Genomic DNA, 21,119 nt, shown 5'->3' with positions numbered 1-21,119 from the left:
TTTAGTTCTGGTACAATAGCAGCAGCATATCACACTCTATTTTCTGGAACTGGTATTCATTTCCATAACGAGGGTAATGGAATAAGCAGAACAGATTTTGGTCAAGGTTATTGTTTATTGTGTTTTGATTTAACTCCTGATTTATCTGCTAATTCAACTTCACACTGGAATCTTGTTAGACATGGTAGCGTTCGGATAGAAGTACGTTTTGATTCCGCTCTAACTAGTACCATTAATTGTATTGTGTATGCAGAATTTGATAATATAATTGAAATAAATAAAAATCGTGATGTATCTGTAGATTACAATAGTTAAGAAACATATAAATACCCCGTTCTTTTTAATTTATTTTATTTGGAATTCATCATTGTTTGCATGATCATCAATAATTTGTATATGTTACTTAACTATGGATACTAAAGAAATTCAATTTTGTATGAGGAAACTAAACCCATTGTTTAATTCAAATGTTTTTGCTGCCAACAAAATACCTATTCGGGTTAATCTACCTACCTTTATTGTCAGTAATTTGGACCCTGATTCAAAACCGGGTTCCCATTGGGTTGCTATACACATTGATGTAAATGGTGTAGGTGAATATTTTGACTCCTTTGGCAGGAAACCTTCCGGTTATCATAAGTCATTTCTAGATAGAAATACGAGACGGTGGTTTTACAATAATAAATCACTTCAAAACCATTTCACTTCTGTTTGTGGTGAATATTGTTTAGTTTATTTGTATTTTAAGTTTCATGGAAAATCTATGAAACATATGCTTAACTTGTTTTCTGATAATTCTTTATGTAATGATCTAGTATTACGAAATATGTTTAAGACCTTTTTTGTGAAATAAATAAAAATACGTGTACTGGTAATAATGATTTTTATTTTGAATTCTCACATAGTAACCTTTATAAAACTACAGACATTTGACACCATTTTATTTCTTATTTATTTTGTTTGGAATGTGAAACAATGCAAAAGAATATCTTACAAGGAAATTTACTTAAATCATAAAAAGGAAAGATAAGAAATGTGAAACACTTTAACACTATCCTACTGCTATCGTTAAAAATTATATTTATCACTGTTTCTTATTATCTATAAAATATTTTACACATGTGTCCTTAGAAGCTAATTGTTTTGTAATATTATATACAATATTTCGCGTATTTTGTAATTCCAAGTCGTCTTCCAACGCAAAATACTTCAGTCTGACGTCCGCGTGCTTCCAGTGTTCCGTGGCTGGGATGTTTTTGATTGTTTGCATATCATATATCTCTATTTTAATTAAGTGAGATGAATACGCCCCATCATCTTGTCCAGATGATAAATTAGCCACGCCTTCTGGCGAACCTTTGCTTACATTCGAAGACCGTTTCAAGGTTTTACACTGCTTTTTAGGTCGTTCAAAGAAGCTGTCAATATTATTTCCAGGACGTTTCTTTGCGAGGGCTTGCTTAACTTTGAAACCAGCTGTACCTTCCTCATCGGTTGAATCACCCTGATTTTCCGGGTAGTAATAGTTCTTGAAAGTATTTTCAGAGAACTGAAACAATGAAAGACAATATTTTAAACACTATTAACAATTCTATTAATTAAATACAAAGAACACTAGACGAAACAATATTATAAAAAGGCAATATGGGTTACAGTAATTTAAAAAGAAAAACATACTCACGTCCATTGTTAGATCTGTCTATAAACACTTCACTTTTGAACGCACACTCCACTTCTCTATATACCACACTAGATACAAGGAGCTCTGGTACAGAAGGCTGCCTCTACAGGAATACTAATTCAGCCTCGACTCTCTTTGGCTTTTATACTCGTAATATGGTAGAGAGCAGGGGAACGTACCATAAATCTTGTTTCAACCAGTTCATCTTATACCTGAACGCAAACAATAAACTTTTTGTCATTTTACAATACAATAAACATCTATAATAAAGCACCTAAGTTGTTACAATAATAAATTCAAGTCACAAGAATTACCGGTGCGTTAGTCTAAAACATGTTTACACCAGTTAATGCTCTTTGTTAAATATGAATACAAAGTATCATGCCTTGACATGTTCGTCGAAGGATCTCTTTACCCAAAACCCGAATTATTCAAATAAACGGAAACAATAAATATATATTATCTATAAAAATGCACAAAAGACATTTTTATTCACATAGAATTAGCCTTAAACATGTTTTAACCGGTTCTCAGTTTCTCACGTCTTAACAAGTTTATTGAAAGTATGCATTCTCTTAAACAATACACAAGTCATAAAAAATAATAATAGACATAGGTAAGTAAATTATTCAAAGAAGGTACAATAAATAAAGCAATTAAGCAAAAACGCAACTTCACAAAATTACCGAGGTTTATTCAGATACAAAACATTGAAATATATGTAAAAAAAAAAGTTTGATAAGATGGGAAATTAACTTTTATTAAGACGTAATCAAAAATTGACTTATTAATCATATGTACAAATTTGGTAATACAACAAAGAGATGTATGATAGAAATAGGTATAAGATATCATAAATATTCGAGAAAAAGAAAGATACGCTAGATAGGATCGTTAAGTTTAGGTATTTGGATAAACTTAAATGTAACTCAGAAGTTCTTAAGTTAAAACGTAATTATAATACATTTCATAAATACCTACATTTATAGAAATAAAAATAAAAGTAGGTGAAACTCAGTTAGGTTTCATAAAGGTAAGTCTAGACTACTTAGGTTAACTAAGAGTAGGTTTTAATTAAATTTGGTTAGGTTACGAATGGAAAAGTTAGGTATTTTAATTAGGTTAGGTTAGGTTAGAATCGCAATCCATATGATCACAAAGTTATACTAAAAATTAATTATAAAATACCTATCAGTATGAGACACAAGGAAAAGGTGTGCATGACACTGCCAGGTAGCTGGGTAGGGTAACAATGGTCTAGCGCCGAGTCCAGATCGAACAATAGAAAGGGTCGGTAATCCTTTTGTGACCGTCGTGCACAAGGTGTATTGTGTAAAGAACGTATTCTGTAAATACTAGAATTATACAAGCACCAGTATGTAGTAGGTAGTAAGTAGTAGTAGTAAGTAGTATCTTGTCACCTTGGTCCATGTCAAGCTGATGATGCTTGTACTTACTTATTAAGTTCAAAAATAAATATTTTAAGACATTTTTACATAGTTTGACTGAGTCCCACGGTAAGCTCAAGAAGGCTTGTGTTGGGTAATGAAACAACGATATTTATGGTACTATCAGCTACAAAAGTGCAATGCATTTATAATTTCTCCATGCACTTATGCAGCTGATAGTACATACGTATATACGTAGAAAATATCCACGGCTCAGAAACAAATATCTGTGTTCGTCAGTCATGCATGGCACAAATAAATATTCTTACCGGGATTCGAACCCAGGATTGCGCTTTGCGAAGGCAGAGTCACTACACACTAGGCCAAACATGTCGTCTAAATATGTGATCAATTTTTAACATTGTAACTTAAATCAGACTATTACCATTTTATTGAAAAAACTAAGACAAATGTTTTTTAGAAATGGTACAATATTACAAAACAATCTTTCAAAAAGTAATTGTGTCCTTTAGAATTAAGTAGAAGTTACCGGTCTTGCGTAGTTTAGTGACCGTGCCTGCTAAGCCGCGGTCCCGGGTCTCGAACGGGGGACAATTATTTGTGTAATGATCCATATTTTTCCAGTCATGGATGATATTGAGTATATACATATTTATCCATAAAGTACGCCTACCATGCCTAACCGGTGGACACTCAATTTAATAGTTTGCTAGTAACATTGCAAAACATGTCCCCCAAAAAATGGATTTTTTTACATTTGTCCTTTAGCCGAGATTAAGTATAAGTTATAGTTTGTATAATAAGGTCAAATTTGTGTGACTCTAAAGCATGATACCGTGAAAAGAGAAAAGTAATGGTTATGAAGATTTGCATGCAACCTTTCTTAATAATTAAAATAAAAGTAACTTGACATTTTTATTACGGACTTTCGGTCAAGGGACATCCTATGGATGTTACTTTTCGTTATAAATTAATTTGTTTTGTTTTTTAATGAAGAACCCTACAGACCAGACAATAGACATCTATTACCTACTTAGCTACGTTTTCCGGATAAAATCATCTCACTTTTTAAAGGCAAAAAGTGAGTAAGAAGTTTATTTTTAGGGATAATACTGTCACCAGCAATGGTATGGTATGCTACACGACGAAGGCCGCTATAATATCTGCCCCTCTAGCACAAGGCCGCTTGAAGTCGCGCTTGATATATGGACTCGCGCGCGACAAGGCAAGTTGTGCTAAAGGGTCAGATCTTATTCGTAACGTGTCACATATTTTTCCCCTCACTAGCTCGGAAACACGTGTTTTGTCCTTTAATACCAGCGGGTAAAAACGCATTTGACCTTGAATAAAGTCAAATTAACTGTTTTAAAATTGATAAAAGTAGGTGAATCTAGTAATAATAGTACATTACATCAGAGGCCGGGAAAATGAGGATTTCCGGCCAAGTGGGTATATACGAGATAGGGATACGAGGCCGGGAATCCGTTTTCACGCCGGGGCATGTATAGTGCTTTTCTCAAACATACAATGAAATAAATAAAAAAATGCTCTAAAGGACAATATTTTATAAAAAAAAGTTACTTTGCAGGCCTAGGCCTAAAAAATAATATGAAATCCCTTTACAGTCCTCTCGAGTTGTTGCGCCCAAAAAGCGATACTTCCCAGCCCATTTTAAGGAACGTAAAGCATGTTTGAGAAAAGATGATTTACCACCTGTGGAACTACTGGAAGCAGTGATAAAGCGCATTTTTTGCGTTGTAGTTTTCGCCAGTTACAGGGGAAAAGTTTTGTGTTACACTCGGGTGCAAATGTATTTTACTTCTCGTGTGTAAAAAAAAAAAGGATTCTATTCTCTCACTCGCAAGTTCTATAGAATCCTTTTCTATTCACACTCGGCGTTAAAATACAACTTTGTCCCCTTCTATAACAAATAACTATTTGAGGCCTTTGCAATGTGACATGTTATTGCAGATGACTGTGCTACCTGTTGGTTGGCTGCAAAAATTGTGACTTATTTTTTTACTCGTCGACTGTAATCTGTCAATTAGGACACCACAGACTAAACTATAAGTGCTAATTTTTCAGTGTTGGATACTCTATGGCAGTTCCGACTCAACTATAATAATCTCATTATAGTTGACTTTAGTTAACTGTAATAATTTCAAAAATAGAACTTCATACAATTTCTATACTAATTTGCGATACCTGGCAAATTTGTAGGCATCTGAAACACATTTTTTTTATCTGTCGCGTTATCGGCCAATCAGAGACGGTTATTACAAACAATTGGTTGCTAGGTAATTCGATGTTATAACACCGGTGAACGACGCTATTAACATTCATCTTAACTTGCATGAATGATGATATTTCCGTCCATTGATGATGAAGATGATGACTCGTAGAAAAAGTATTATATACAATAGTGATATAATTAAGCATTTCACTCTCGTACCGTACTATTAGGCCACTCAACAAAGCTTCGTGGCCTAAACATGATACTCGACTGAAAAGCTTTGTATTATATCACGATTGTATAAAATACTATATACGTATATTACACGGGTAAAATATGTATGAAATAGGTATGATATCCATCACTGCGCTCTAGCGTCAAAATAGTCAACCAATTCGAACCCTAGGCCACTGTAGAACTATGTCATAGTGACGTTATAAATCAGGCCGTAAAAAATCTCTTGCTGCATGTCACTTTGACATGGTTGTAGAGTGGCCTAGGGTTCCAATTGGTTGACTGTACCTCGATTGAAATCAGTACTTTTCATCTTTTTATTGGTTAACAAATCTCTAATCATCAAGTTTAATATTTATGGATCATTCACGTTTAAGGCTCAGTTACATGAACCAAAATTAAAGTAACAGACACATCAACGTCTGAGGAAACCCCATAAAAAAATTGGCCCTAATAACATAGCAAAATACATTGTTTTAGCAAATAAAATGAAGTCTCAATACAATCCCCATTCAATTTCAAGGCAATCGAGAATAGACTCCGCATTCATTGATATTTATCGTCAGCTTTGTGTATTTATAGCGGGGGAGTCGTCAGACGATTTGTAACGGATGCCGCAATTGCCTTGGAGATGTTTGATGGCAGCGGTTTGTGTGGACAGGTCATTTGTTTTGTTCAGCGCTGGTAGTGTTGAGACATGCACATTTTGGTTAGTTTTGGAACAATGAAGGAGGTAGTTGAGAGAGGTCTGTAAAAATAATCTGTCCATCTGAGGCAATTTTTCGCGACTTTGAACATAACAAAGGGAGTACCTACAGGAGTTAATCATCCTTATCTATATAATTAAATACTTAGCTAAATTAACTAAGAAATATCATAGAGGAATAAGCAATGGAAGAGTTGTAACACCACACATCAGTAAATGCGGGTTGTTTGTATAGGCATAGTTAAGTGACATCTAGTGACAATCACGCGTCAATCACTCGTCAACTAGCGTAAATTATTCGACTTGCCAACATTGACGTTTCCTGATGATTCTCCGTTGATGTGTAAATCCGTGTATGAACACTGCAGGTTATTAATAACACCAGGTTAAGAGTTTTGAATGATTCACGGTTATTTTCACGGTTATTCGTCAGTTTTCCGTGATCATGATGCATGCAACTGCGTCGAAATATCGGGAGCTCGACAAAAATCAAAAAGGTAATCACGGTCTATATCCCGGTCAATATAAGTCTAACACCAGGTTACATGTCAGGATTATTAGTTACATTGAATGAATTAGGTATAGATTTTTTTTTATACTACGTCGGTGGCAAATAAGCATACGGCCCGCCTGATGTAAAGCGGTCACCGTAACCTATGGACGCATGCAACTCAAACAGTGTCGCATGCGCGTTGCCACCCCATTAGAAACTTGTACATTTCCTTTTGCTGTGTTAAGTACACAGCAAAAAGGAATGTATAAGTTCTAAGGAGGGTTAGGTTAGGGTTGCCGACGACTCAAAGGACAATAGACGGAACAAGTTAGTTCCGTAAGTCCTCCCGTCATCAGCACACCGCACCCTCGTTGAGCTCTGGCAAATTGGATTAAAAAAATGTAATTGGAATCTAAAGAGGGCATTTTATTACAGTGACTGAATTACGTTATGTTTTTCTCTCGTGATAATATTTTTAATCAGCGTTGTAATATGCCTAACACCTTTTTTATATCACAGAGACCAGCGCAAAGCTTCGGAGAGACGGCGTGTTAAACCTGTACCCTTTCCCAAGGGTGGGACGAGCACATAATACGTGGGAGATCCCGATCAATGACTTCTATTTAGGTAAGTGTGTTTCACTTCCTCATCAGTGCTGAATCTGTATCTCTTTCCAGAAAAGGCTTGATAATTCCTTGGAAATGTAATTCAATTGTTTTCTTATGACATTCATACATATAATCACTACTGTATTCTCATAAAACCGGAACAGCTTCCTGGCCGTCATAGCTGATCGCTGGGATAGTCAGCTCCTCATACACTGGACTAGAATGTACTCGGTGGACCCAACTTACACAATACACATATAACTGAGTGTTTAAGTAGCTATTACCGGCACTTGGCTTTTTCTCCAGGACCTACCTACATATGTAATTTTTAGGGTTCCGTAGTCAACTAGGAACCCTTATAGTTTCGCCATGTCTGTCTGTCTGTCCATCCGTCCGTCCGTCCGCGGATTATTCTAGTGACCGTTACTACTAGAAAGTTGAAATTTGGTACCAATATGTATATCAATCACGCCGACAAAGTGGTAAAATAAAAAGTGGAAAAAAATGTTTTGGTAGGGTACCCCCCCTACATGTAAAGTGGGGACTGATTGTGTGCGCCCCCCCCCCTCTAACTTTTGAACCATATGTTTAAAAAATATGAAAAAATCACAAAAGTAGAACTTTATAAGGTGTACTCGGGTAATTCCGAACGTCGAAAACCATCGGAAAATTCCGAAATTCAAATGATAATCACCCGTGATTCCATAGTAATAAGGGTCCCTTTTCGGAATTTGCCGACGGTTTTCGACGTTCGGAATTACCCGAGTACACCTTAAATACTTTCTAGGAAAATTATTTTGAACTTGATAGGTTCAGTAGTTTTTGAGAAAAATACGAAAAACTACGGAACCCTAGACTGAGCGTGGCCCGACGCGCTGTTGGCCGGTTTTTTAAAGATTCCACTCAAGTTTCAATGCCACTCTTGCCAATTACATACAAATTTCCTATCTGCTCGCCCAAAACTAGTCATAGCCTATGTTATCTCTGAAGGCTAATAGGCGCCTATGACTCATAGGCGCCTATTAGCCTTCAGAGATAACATACACTGGAGAATTTTCGATGACCGTGTATGTTGAAGACCCGGGTTCGATTCCCGACTCCGCCACGAGTGGACTTGGTCGATTTTTTTAGTGTACGGTATCTATTTCAGTTTTCAAATAGCGCATTGTAATTAAAGTCGCATGTTAGGGGGCGTCCATTAATCGCGTCATACGTTTTTGGCTTATTTTAGACCCCCCCCCTCCCCCATGGTGATCTTTGGTGATATTTTCAGGACCCCCTCCCCCCCCTGGCCAATATGACGTGTAATTTTTTGGCAACTTAAGTAGACTTTTTTCCAACCAACGAATCAACCAAATCTTGGCGCGAAATTCAAATTTTCTATGAGAATTAAACCTAAGCCCCCTCATTTTTAAGGTTCTGTACCTCAAAAAGGAAACCACTGAACCGAAACAACTGAACCGATTAACTTGTTTCCTGGCACACATATGTGAACTTGTGACCCAAAGACGGGCATGTAATTTAAATAAAATAAAAAAAACAACTATAGGGGCCACTTTTGGGGGGTAAAAGTGAAAATTAGGAATCAAAGTTTTTTGAAATAGTTTTTTAGCGTGTTACATATCAAATAAAAGGGTGTTAATTGGGCCCCACTTTTTTGTTTTGGAATTTTTTATGTGCTTTCCACTCAGAATCGCGAGCTCTTTCAATCCTAATAGCAGTAAAAAAGTGTCCCAAGGTTTTTTCTCTATTCCGTTACCATTTTTTCATACATTTTGTATGGCGGTAACGGAATGGAAGGTCCAAAAAAAATACATATGGAAATCTTGGGATATTTTTTTTCCCATCACGATCAAAAGACCTCGCGATTCTGAATATGAATCGCGTAAAAAATACCCATGTTACAAAAAAAGTGGGGTGGACAACTTTGAAAAAAATGGCCCTTATACGTATTTCAAAAATATAATATTATATGTTTTTAATAATTTTCAGTCAAGTAATTTTCAAGTAATTTAAGAAAACAGGCAAAAATGACCATTCCCTTATCTCCGAAACTAATTAGCATAAAATAAAAAAAAAAATACCCGAGATGGCCTTTAATGTATAGATTACAAGAAAACCTATAAGAAATATATATATAGTCAAGCCTAAATTGGACTTAAAAGAAAAAAAACTCAAATTACGAATTTCACTCACTGGGGCTGCAAGGAGTTACCAAATCTTTTGAAAGTGTCGAGTGCGTTTGAATATTACATGTATGTACATTCATTTTTGTTTCGTCTTTTTAGGGTTCTGTAGTCAACTAGGAACCCTTATAGTTTCGCCATGTCTGTCTGTCTGTCCGTCCGTCCGTAATCTCAGTGACCGTTAGCACTAGAAAGCTGAAATTTGGTACCAATATGTATATCAATCACGCCAACAAAGTGGTAAAATAAAAAGTGGAAAAAAATGTTTAGTTTGGGTTTTTTTTCACTTGATGGTCTCATCGGAAGATCAGCGCTGGAAGCCACCAGCAACACGCTGAGATGGGGCCATTTCGTGGCACTTCATTCCTTTCTGTTTGTGTTGTAATGTGTAATTAATCTTGACTGTGTTCACGAATAAATTATATTCTATTATATTCTGTTCTCTTTGCACTGCACAACGCAAGTTCTGACTGTAAAAGTTGATATAAAAATAGCTCAGAAATATGTTTTTTTCTTTACGTTAGTGTAACAAAAAAAATACACGTGATATGTTCCTAACCCCCCCACCCCCCATGGTGATATTTGGTGATTTTTTCATGACCCCCTCCCCCCCCCCTATGCAGTATGACGCGATTAATGGACGCCCCCTTAGTTACCGCACCGTGAAAATGAGTCCAAGCATTGATTATCATGTGACTACTCGTATCTATAGGTTTTTTTTTTATTGATACGACAACCTCTTAGCGTCTTCGGTCATAAGCTGACCTTTGAACTTTGACACGTGGTGTGAAATGCTTATAGTGCACAGTTAAAAGGGACACGTTATGGCTCGTAACCTATTTTATTACGAGACTGTACGAGTATTCTCTAGGTAGGTACTTCTCAGATTTATATCATTCAATTTTGTTGCGTGTTTGTGCTCTTTTTAACCCATTCTTCTGAACATGTCTTGATCAAATTACCTAACCGCACAATTTAAATTAAAAAAACCCGACATATTTAGTGCACCGATTTCAAACATGCATGGAACACTCTCGACTAGATGAAAGCTGAATGCTTTCAAAATAAGAAAAGTAAATTTAAATCGGTTCATCCGTTCGGGAGCTACGATGCTACGGACAGACACACACACAGACGTCGTTTTTGAGCCGGGGATTAAAAACTGACGAATACATAATATATCACGATATCTTTGTGAATAATAAAGAAAGAAATATGATAATATAATAATACTTTTAACAAAATACGTACATTTACTTTAAAATAAAATAATACCTACCTAATCAACTATTTATGAACCGAGTGTGAAACGCCTGTGCCAGAAACCCTATTAAGTTATACCTTGTGTACCTTGTGTTTATTTACAGTAAGATTTAAAGTAAAAAAATTATTTCGACGCGTCTCAAATAGTGTTAGGGGTGTTAATAACATAGAATATTGACTAATTTTTTTTCTATTTCCGGAAGGTCTCATTCTTATTTTAAATTAATTAATATTTAAAAGTAAGGTATCGGTGGTCGACACGGTAAATTACAATATATATGACGCCCTTCTGAAGTTCTGACACAATTATTGACAGTGACTTTAAATTGGACGTGGCATCTATTGGGACAATGTCGATCACTGGAACTTTTACGTTAGGACATTCTTACATGGAACATCCCATGATTATATCATGAATAAACGCTTGTGTTTTGGGTCCTCAACGATATACAATATTACAAATATTTATATACTTATATAGAAAACATTTGCCCGTGTGGTGACGGGTTAAGAATTTCACCACCCCTCCCGTGGGTGTCGTAGAAGTGGACTGTGGGATATGGGTTAAATTGTGGCGTAGGCGAGAGGCTGGCAACCTGTCACTGCAATGTCAGAATTTCGTTTAATTTCAACCCCTTTTTGCCAAGAGTGGCACTGAAACTTGAGTAGTTCATGTGCTCTGCCTACCTCTTTATGGGATACAGGCGTGATTGTATTGTATGTATGTATGTATGTATGTATAGAAAACATCGTGACGAAAAAACATGAACCCATGACACAAAAACATGAACCCTAATATAAATAACCTCCTTCTTTGATTTCGGTAAAGAAGTCGGTTAAAAAATGCCCTTATCGGGTAAAATCACGATAGCCAAACGACCATCGGCTAAGCAGGCAGGACCCACCTACTAAAACCAACTCGTCGTCAATTATGTACCTACTAAGATTTTTTTTATAAGGTACAGCGGGGCCAATCTCGACTGGGGGTCAATTGTAACTGTTCTAATCCATTTTTTCCATTATTACACTAATATGTTGAGTTCTACATGTATCCACTGAACACTCCTATACCATAATATATATTATATAAACCGGTGGACATTTTATTTAATAATGCAAACATTGTAAAACACTAAAAAAGGGACCAGTTACATTTGTCACGGGTAGACTGGCGAGGAATTGCATCAACCCCCAGTTGACTTGTTTTGATTATTCACTTTTGCGCTAGGGTTGTCCTTTGCCTACACACAACACTCACGATTACCTTACCTTACCTAATTGATATTTTTATAGAACTTAGTTAAATTAATATTCAAGTAAAAGCTAGGATATTACGGAGAGGAGGATAATTACACAGCATATTGCAGTGTTCAGAGAATTTCAATTTGATTCATTACGGAACAAAGGCATGAAGGGGATTCTAAGACTAGGATCATATGGATTCCATGGAGAAATTGTAATCTGGATTAAATTAAGTCACCGGTAGTTAGGAGAATATTTAGGTCTGACATAGATTCTAACGATAAGGTGCGCCAATAGTGATGTGCAAGTTGCGGAAACTTTCTAAAAAATCTTAAATTTCTTGAAAAATTCACGAAACTTTCACGAAAAATAAAGGGAATTTTAATTTATGAAATGGAAAGTTTCCTGGTTTCCACCCATACAATTGTCCATACAAATTATGGAAAGTTTCCGAAGTTTTCCTATATGATAAACAAGCATTTGGTCTTATATAACCACAAAATTAAAATTTTGAAAAAAACCCCCGACCGCGACCTAGTGGACCGATTTTCATGAAACATGGCTAAGAACACTCCCGACTAACACAGCTTTCAAATAAAAAAAACTAAATCGAAATCGGTTCATCCGTTCAGGAGCTACGATGCCACAGACAGACACACACATACAGACAAACAGACAGACAGACAGACAGACAGACAGACAGACGGACAGACAGACAGACACGTCAAACTTATAACACCCCGTCGTTTTTGCGTCGGGGGTTAAAATATCTGAATTTTGGAAACTTTCCGTGCGTCGGCACATCAGTAGTTCTGCCACAGTATAATAAAGAGTACTATCGTACAGTATGGCCATTCCCGCACCGGCTGAAAGCGCCGCCCACCCCCTCTCGGTTACCTCACAGTTACCGCCTGTCAATAACGCGAACAGTCAACCTGTCATATCTCACTCAATACAAGCATGGTACGCGTTCACTTACACGAGCTTAGAATGTGTGCTAGGAACGCGCCTCTTTTATATAATTTACTAGCTTTTACCCGCGGCTTCGCCCGCGTAATAAAAGTATTCTTATTGAAACGTTTACAAAATCTGTCCGCGATTATTTCGATTAAGGTAAAGCGGGGCAATTCTCGACTGGGGGGGCCATTGTAACTGATCTATTTGCTGTACGGTCAGCCATGAAAGTGGTTTCCCACTTTTCGACTCTATTGATCAAAAAGTGGTAAACCACTTTTTTGGCTGACTGTACCTTACACATATTACTATTGTTTTAAAAGAAATTCTTGCAATGATTGTAGAATTGTTACACAGCGACCACAGCGTAGGTAGTAGGTACGAATATGTATGTATTTTACCTATATAAATATTTATACTGGGGAAACTTCATACAACCCACATAGCCAGTATCTCGACGTTATGGTCGGTAGGGTAAAAAGTACTTCCTTGCATTATCGCTTACAATTTTTTCCATTTTGCTTATACTTATTGCAAACGTAAACATATAAAAGGCAAGCAAACAACGATCTTCTTACAGCACATTGAATGTAATAGTTATTACGGATGCAGGATACTCGCCGATGCATACTTACTAATCCCTTCCCACTGAGCCACCTGCATTTTACACTGCCTAGATATCGATTGCCGACCGATTATTCCGACCCCAATCCCTATTCTTATCCCCGTCCCTATCTCTATCCTTGTCCCCGTCCCCGTCCCCGTCCCGTCCCTGCCCCTGTCCCTCCCCTATCCCTATCCCCGTCCCCTATCCCTATCCCTATCCCTATCCGCATCCGCATCCGCATCCGCATCCCTATCCCTATCCCTATCCCTACCCCTACCCCTTCCCTACCCCTACCCCTACCCCCTACCCCCTACCCCCTACCCCTACCCCTATCCCTTCCCTATCCCTAACCCTAACCCTATCCCGTTCCTGTCCCTGTCCCTGACCCTGTCCCTGTCCCTGTCCCTGTCCCTGTCCCTGTCCTTGCCCCTGTCAAATTATCATGCTAGGAGGTGAACTTTGAAAAATCCTTTCTTAGTGCTCCTCTAAGGAACTTCCGTGTCAATTTGAAATCTCTTGAACCAGAAGTAAAGATAAAAACTAAACCTATACTTATGGCTATTTTGGATATTTTAACCCCATTGCACAACAACAGGGGAGAAAATTTCTTTTCCACCTCATTCGATTTTAAATATTTATCGTGATCAGCGACCCGATAAACCATAAAAACGATACCCATATTGTGTTTTTGACTTTACCCCCTTTGCACCCCTTTAGGGGTCAAATTTTTAAAAAACCTGAAACATGTCTTTAGGAATCCTCCTGTGAAGTTTCGAATAAAATAGTCAAACTAAACTTGTTTCCCGATACAAACTTTGAACCCCCATTCCACCCTTTTAAGAGGAGAATTTTGAAAAATCCTTTCTTAGTGCTCCTCTACGCCATATAAGGAACCTATGTGCCAAATTTGAAATCTCTAGGACCAGCGGTTTCGGCTGTTTGTTGATATGTCAGTTAGTCAGTCAGTCAGTTTCTTCTTTTATATATTTTTTGATATTTAAACCCCATTGCACTACAACAGGGGAGAAGGTATTTCACTTCCGCCTCGTTAGATTTTAAAAGCGTTGTATTTATCGTGATCAGCGACCCGATTAATCATAAAAACGATACCCATATTGTTTTTTTGACTTTATCACCCCCTTTTCACCCTTTTAGGGATTAAACTTTCAATAATCCTGAAACATGTATTTAGTCTATGTCTTTGGGAATCTTCCTGTGAAGTTTCGAATAAAATAATCAAACTAATCTTGTTTCCACATACAAAATTTGAACCCTCATTTCACCCCCTTCGGAGAGGAATTTTGAAAAATCCTTTCTTAATGCTCCTCTACACTATATGAGGAACATGCCAAATTTGAAATCTCTAGGACCAGCAGTTTCGGCTGTGCGTTGATATGTCAGTCAGTCAGTCAGTCAGTCAGTTTCTTCTTTTATATATTTTTTTGATATTTAAACCCCATTGCACCACAACAGGGGAGAAGGTATTTCACTTCCGCCTCGTTAGATTTTAAAAACGTTGTATTTATCGTGATCAGCGACCCAATAAACCCTAAAAATGATACCCATATTAGTTTTTTGACTTTACCACCACCTTTTCACCCTTTTAGGGGTTAAATTTTCAAAAAACCTGAAACACGTCTTTAGTCATATGTTTTTAGGATCCCTCTTGTGAAGTTTCGAATAAACCAGTGAAACTAACATTGTTTCCCCATACAAACTTTGAACCCCCATTTAACCCCCTTAGGAGGCGAATTTTGAAAAATCCTTTCTTAGTGCTCCTCTACACTATATAAGGAACCTACGTGCCAAATTTGACATCTCTAGGACCAGCGGTTTCGGCTGTGCGTTGATATGTCAGTCAGTCAGTCAATATCTTCTTTTATATATTTTTTTGATATTTAAACCCCATTGCACCACAACAGGGGAGAAGGTATTTCACTTCCGCCTCGTTAGATTTTAAAAACGTTGTATTTATCGTGATTAGCGACCCGATAAACCATAAAAACGATACCCATATTGATTTTTTGACTTTATCACCCCCATTTTCACCCTTTTAGGGGTTAAATTTTCAAAAAACCTGAAACACGTATTCAGTCATATGTCTTAAGGAATCTTCCTGTGAAGTTTCGAATAAAATAGTCAAACTAATCTTGTTTCCCCATACAAACTTTGAACCCCCATTTGACCCCCTTAGGAGGTGAATTTTGGAAAATCCTTTCTTAGTGCTCCTCTACACTATATAAGGAACCTACGTGCCAAATTTGAGATCTCTAGGACCAGCGGTTTCGGCTGTGCGTTGATATGTCAGTCAGTCAGTCAGCTTCTTCTTTTATATATTTAGATGTGTACCTGCCTGTACAATGGGTTGTGTTCTGAAGAACTGTTAATTTGACATGATACCAACGACCACTTTTCATCATCGCACCGCTCGCCATCGACAGGGCGCTTATCCACATACCTTACAACCTAAATGGTCGCGCCGTGCACCGTGCGATTTCAGAGGAATTTCCTCCCACGAACGCTCCGGCTGTGGAATGAGCTCCCTGCCGAGGTATTCCCGATGAACTACACTATGGGGTTCTTCAAAAAAGGAGTGTACAAGTTTCTAATGGGTCTGCAACGCGCATGTGACACCCCTCGAGTTGCAGGCGTCCATAGGTTACGGTGACCGCTTTCCATCAGGCGGGCCGTATACCTGTTTGCCAGCGACGTGGTATAAAAAAATTTGCTCGCCAGTGTCCGACGGTTAGAGGGCGAAACGGGCGACTTTGCGATGCGACCTTTTTGTCTCTCACGCCATCGGTCTATGGGCGAGTATGAAAGTGCGCCCACGATGCGACGCAACCTGTGCAGGTGTGCGCACCTACTTACGCAGACGAAGAAAAATATTGACGCAAATTAGTCTTTTCAGAGTGGAAGCTCTCAAAGCCTTTGGCGGGGCGGGCGAGCGTGCGTACTGCGTACACCTCATGCAGCGCCGACTCAGGACATTTGTACGAGCTTCAATTGTTTGATATGCACGCACGCCCCGGCCCGCTGCACGCCTCATAAGCGTGCACTCAGGCCTGAGACTAACACCACTATGTGTGGACATAGGGGTATTTGACCAAAAAAGGTGGCCAAAATTATTTATATACATTTTTATAAGTAGTTCCAAATATGCTATTTTAATTTATTTTTATTTTTTTCTTATTTGTATCGAGTAATGGCCAGCTTTTTTAGTGAAATACCCCTACCACCGCAATGTCCTTCCAACTTTGTGTAAAATTACATAGTTTTATATCTATTTTGTCATCAGAATACAAGCCAGCAGAAAAACGCCAGCTGTACGCGTTCCCGCGCGTCGGCCGCAGCGATGTCCGCGAACACCCTAACCTGTACCGACTGGAGGATATGTTCCGTCGCCAGAATGAGAAGCGGGAAGGGGAAAATGGGGACAGCACTGGCATGTGGTTCGGGCCCAGGTTAGGACGCGCTTACAAGAGCGAAGAGGGTAAGTTCTGGTGTAAATTTCAGAACGATATAAATATATAAAAATAAGTTTTTTTGCAAGAATTTCATTTTTGGCACAAGCTTTTATCGCCGACTGTACCTTTCTTTCAACAGTCATCTATTGCTCTCTGAGACGTTTCTGAACACCCCTTACCCTCATTTCACGACAAAGTTCCTATGACTACCTTTCTGCACCATCATCAGATCCGCTCCATGATACCATAATATTGCATTGTCACGTGATTTACATATGTGTGCAAAATTTCGGCTCAATCGGAAACCGGAAAGTGGGTAAAAAGCTTCTACGTTTTGACGCACAGTAACATACTACCAAGGCAAAACAAACAGCTCAAACGGATACAAATCTGAAGAATGGCTGAAAAGCACGTTTCATTAAAATTCGCCCTTACTTCAATTCGCAAATTATAAATGCAGACATCAATCGCAATGAAAAAATCATCAGTGATCGACTCTGGCCAACATGGGACTCGAACCCACATCATATTCATTATTGCATTGCGGAATTGGTAACGCATTATGAATTACCGCCGCACATTAGACCGGCAATCGACAGATCGTCACTACTTTAAAAAAACTTGTATCTTCGACTGTCAATGAAAAGAAAATTGTATGTATGGAATGCATATAGACTTACTGCGTTTTAACTTTGAGGAGCAGTGTGAGATACGAGATTTTTCAAAGTAGTGACGAGATGTGGGTGCGTGTGCCATGTTGGCCAGAGTCGATCAATATGAATACGCTATTCTTTAATCTGCGTTGACGTTGTCTATGAATTAATCGAGTCTAGCTAGAAATAAATAATTTCAGAACAATACCCTACTCACAATGCACTAGACCCTACTCATAGTGTTGTGTTCCTGTCGGTGAGTAAGGCTGCCAGAGCTCAACGAGGGTGCGGTGTGCTGATGACGGGAGGACTTACGGAACTAACTTGTTCCGTTTATTGTCCTTTGAGTCGTCGGCAACCCGAACCCTCCTTGGAACTTGTACACTCCTTTTTGCTGTGTACTTAACACAGCAAAAGGGAATGTACAAGTTTCTAATGGGGTGGCAACGCGCATGTGACACTGTTTGAGTTGCAGGCGTCCATAGGTTACGGTGACCGCTTTACATCAGGCGGGCCGTATACTTGTTTGCCACCGACGTAGTATAATAAAAAAAATAAAAATAATAAAAAAGTAATATTTTTGCAAAAAAAAAAAATATGTTGGACTTTGAGTTCTTGGCAATATGTAAATATAGATATTTAAATTTGAAACCTCGCATTAAAGATACATGATGGTCATATTGACATCAATAAGTTATTAACATTAACGATACCTACGTATACAGGCTGACCAAGAAGTAGGTATTATTTATTTATATTGTTTTTTTGCTCTGCAGACTACCAAGCGAACAACGAGCACAGCGAGCCAGAGCACATTGACCCCGAACTCGAAAGAAAGAAGAGACACACTAACCAATAAGTTTCCATCGACTGAAGCAACTCTTTACAGGCCAACTCTAACTTACACCGATATCATTACAACATCCGAAGGAAGTCATTCGGTCGAATCCTTCTATAATGTAATACCTACCATAATCTGTATTTAGTCCATTACTTTCATACAATAGCCCAGGGTAGCCAAATGCACAAATGCTTACAATAATATCGTTATCGCAGCTTGCTGTTATCGCCCTTCTGTATCGGCGCCACACAGACAGACTGCGTTTAGATTGGCGTTTAGCGTCAACCATTGTCATTCAGCTAAGCAGGTAAAGTCGCCGTCAATAGAATTTGTGAACAATGTAAACAAACCTTGTAGTCAAAATGTATTTAATTTCCATTCTAACTCATCAGATACTGGCTAAATCCATGTGTTATTTAATCAATTCATATTACATTATGATCCCCAACCTTTAATATAATAAAGTTCATTTTAGGTTTCAACTCTCAAATACTTCTAACGCCCTCGCGGGTGCTGCCTCAGCGTGCGTACCATGACACGGACAAGGGCAGCATTCACTTGGTATAGATACATACATTTCGTATCAAAAGAGCTACGTGTAACAGTTGGCTTCGGCTCCCGAAGATCCGGAACACCCAATTTATTTATCGTCTGGCAATAAAATTAAGACTACAATACACTGTATATACACTATAACTAGTTCATACTTAATCTAAATTTACATTCCTCCAAGTAGGTGATGGCTGCGCTCGCTGCGTTTTTAAAATCTTCCACTGGGCCATGGTACTTTGTCAGTGGGCACTCTAGGACAAGATGCCGAACAGTTTGCTTTGGGCATCCGCATTCGCAACACTCCCGGTCGCTCCATCCCCATTTTTCCGGAGGTAGGCGCAATGTTCGATTCCCGACCCGTTCTCAATCGGTTAAGCATGCACCAGACACGACGTGATTCAGTGAACCCATACGCGCGGCTCTGCGGAACTAGCTCGAAGAGATTAGGGGAGACGCCAGCCTGCGACCATTCTTTGGACCAGGCGTCACTCAAGTTCCACACAGAGCGCGGTTGGAGGATGAGGAGATGCTTTCCGTGATGGAAAAGACGTATAATCTGTTTTATGTAAATCAATTGAGATGTGTAATGTATAAATAGATGTATATGAGTATAGTGCACTTTTGGTCGTGCTTGCTCATATCTGGATTCATTCGGATATCGTTCTGATTTCGGTGTATGTTTGGATTGGCCTGTTAGTTTAAGACAGTTACACCTCCGCACGGTCTGCGTGCCAACGACTATGTATACAGGGTGGCTGGCTCTAGTGTACCTAAACATAAATTATTTCATTCGATAAATGTATAAGAACAAAGTCAAAATTCTTTGGGTGAAATGTATAAAAGACTTACTTTTGCTGTCAATTACGATACTTTTGATGAAGACTAGATTTCAACAATTGTCGTCCTGATATTTAAAAGATATTGTCAATTCTGCGTACTTGAATTTAGGCACTGTGCGCTCATCGATGATGAATATGACATGGGAACTTGCATGAACAAAATGTTAAAATATGTCATAGGTACCTTAAAATGTTTAGAATGAGTCAAAACTCTTGGTTGTTATTGACGAGGAATTGTATTTCAGGCAAAAAGAGATTAGGGAAGAAAATTTAGGATCTTGATAATAATTTGTTATTATCTTGATCATATTTAGGCAAATTTTGTGATTCTGGTCTGGTATATATTTATTCAATATTACTACTAAGATGGCATTGAAATGGGATGTTTTCATAAAATATTAAAGTAATAATGTTATTGATACGTTGCAACAATCGATGGATAATGTTGCGTTTAGTTGAGAAAACTTCATAAAAGTAACGTGTCCCCCATATAGGTTACTTTACCTTTCCATGAGCTTAATAAGACAAGTACTAGAGACTCGAACTTACAGTTCATGTCACTCGTAAATGGTTGGAAGCGAGATGCACTGTGGGTCAAGTTTGTCTGATCGTTCCGTCTTACCATTTTGCCCATTTCTTAAACACCCTGTATAATCACTTATGTTATTTATATTACGTATACGAAAAGAAACGTTACCGTCAAGTTTATTGTGACTTATGTGTATATTCGCTATTATTATATAATTAATATTAATATTAACTAGGATAAGTTTTGCGAAGGCGGGCCCCAAGGCTGGATGGATTTTTTATGTAATCCATGGGGCTACTTTCGTAAATTTGTTGTTCATATTTAAATAAATTATAAATAGTGATTGTTTATATGCGCCAGTTTATTGAAACAATAAAAGTGACGCTGATACGCGCAAATATTTGTTTTATTTTACCCAGACGACGTGAAACATATTGTTAGGTAAACATTTCCACCTTACTTTTTACAAAATGGAAAATTAACTTTATCGTAAATTTAAAAGTGGAAAATGTCTGCCTTGGGTGAGACTTGAACTCACGGCCTCTGGATCGATACTCCAGCGCTCTGCCAACTGAGCCACCAAGACTTCAACCAAGCCAGCGAAATTTTCCACTACTAAGGT

General features: G+C 38.0%; 1 protein-coding gene across 2 annotated transcripts in view; it reads left to right on the top strand.

Moving 5' to 3' along the window:
* Nucleotides 1–20,895, top strand: part of LOC125236043 (CAPA peptides) — a 56,474-nt gene extending 35,579 nt beyond the window's left edge. For both annotated transcript variants that reach the window (XM_048142732.1, XM_048142731.1), the window contains exons 3-5: nt 7,276–7,383; nt 16,915–17,109; nt 18,513–20,895. In XM_048142732.1, the coding sequence (XP_047998689.1) occupies nt 7,276–7,383; nt 16,915–17,109; nt 18,513–18,595 (386 nt within the window). In that variant the 3' untranslated portion in view covers nt 18,596–20,895. The remainder of the gene's footprint in view (nt 1–7,275; nt 7,384–16,914; nt 17,110–18,512) is intronic.
* Nucleotides 20,896–21,119: the final 224 nt, after the last annotated feature.

Source organism: Leguminivora glycinivorella, chromosome 18 (genome assembly GCF_023078275.1).
Source record: "Leguminivora glycinivorella isolate SPB_JAAS2020 chromosome 18, LegGlyc_1.1, whole genome shotgun sequence".
NCBI lineage: Eukaryota > Metazoa > Arthropoda > Insecta > Lepidoptera > Tortricidae > Leguminivora > Leguminivora glycinivorella.
The sequence above is the reverse complement of the archived record's forward strand: the minus strand, read 5'-3'. Positions and strand labels throughout refer to the sequence as shown.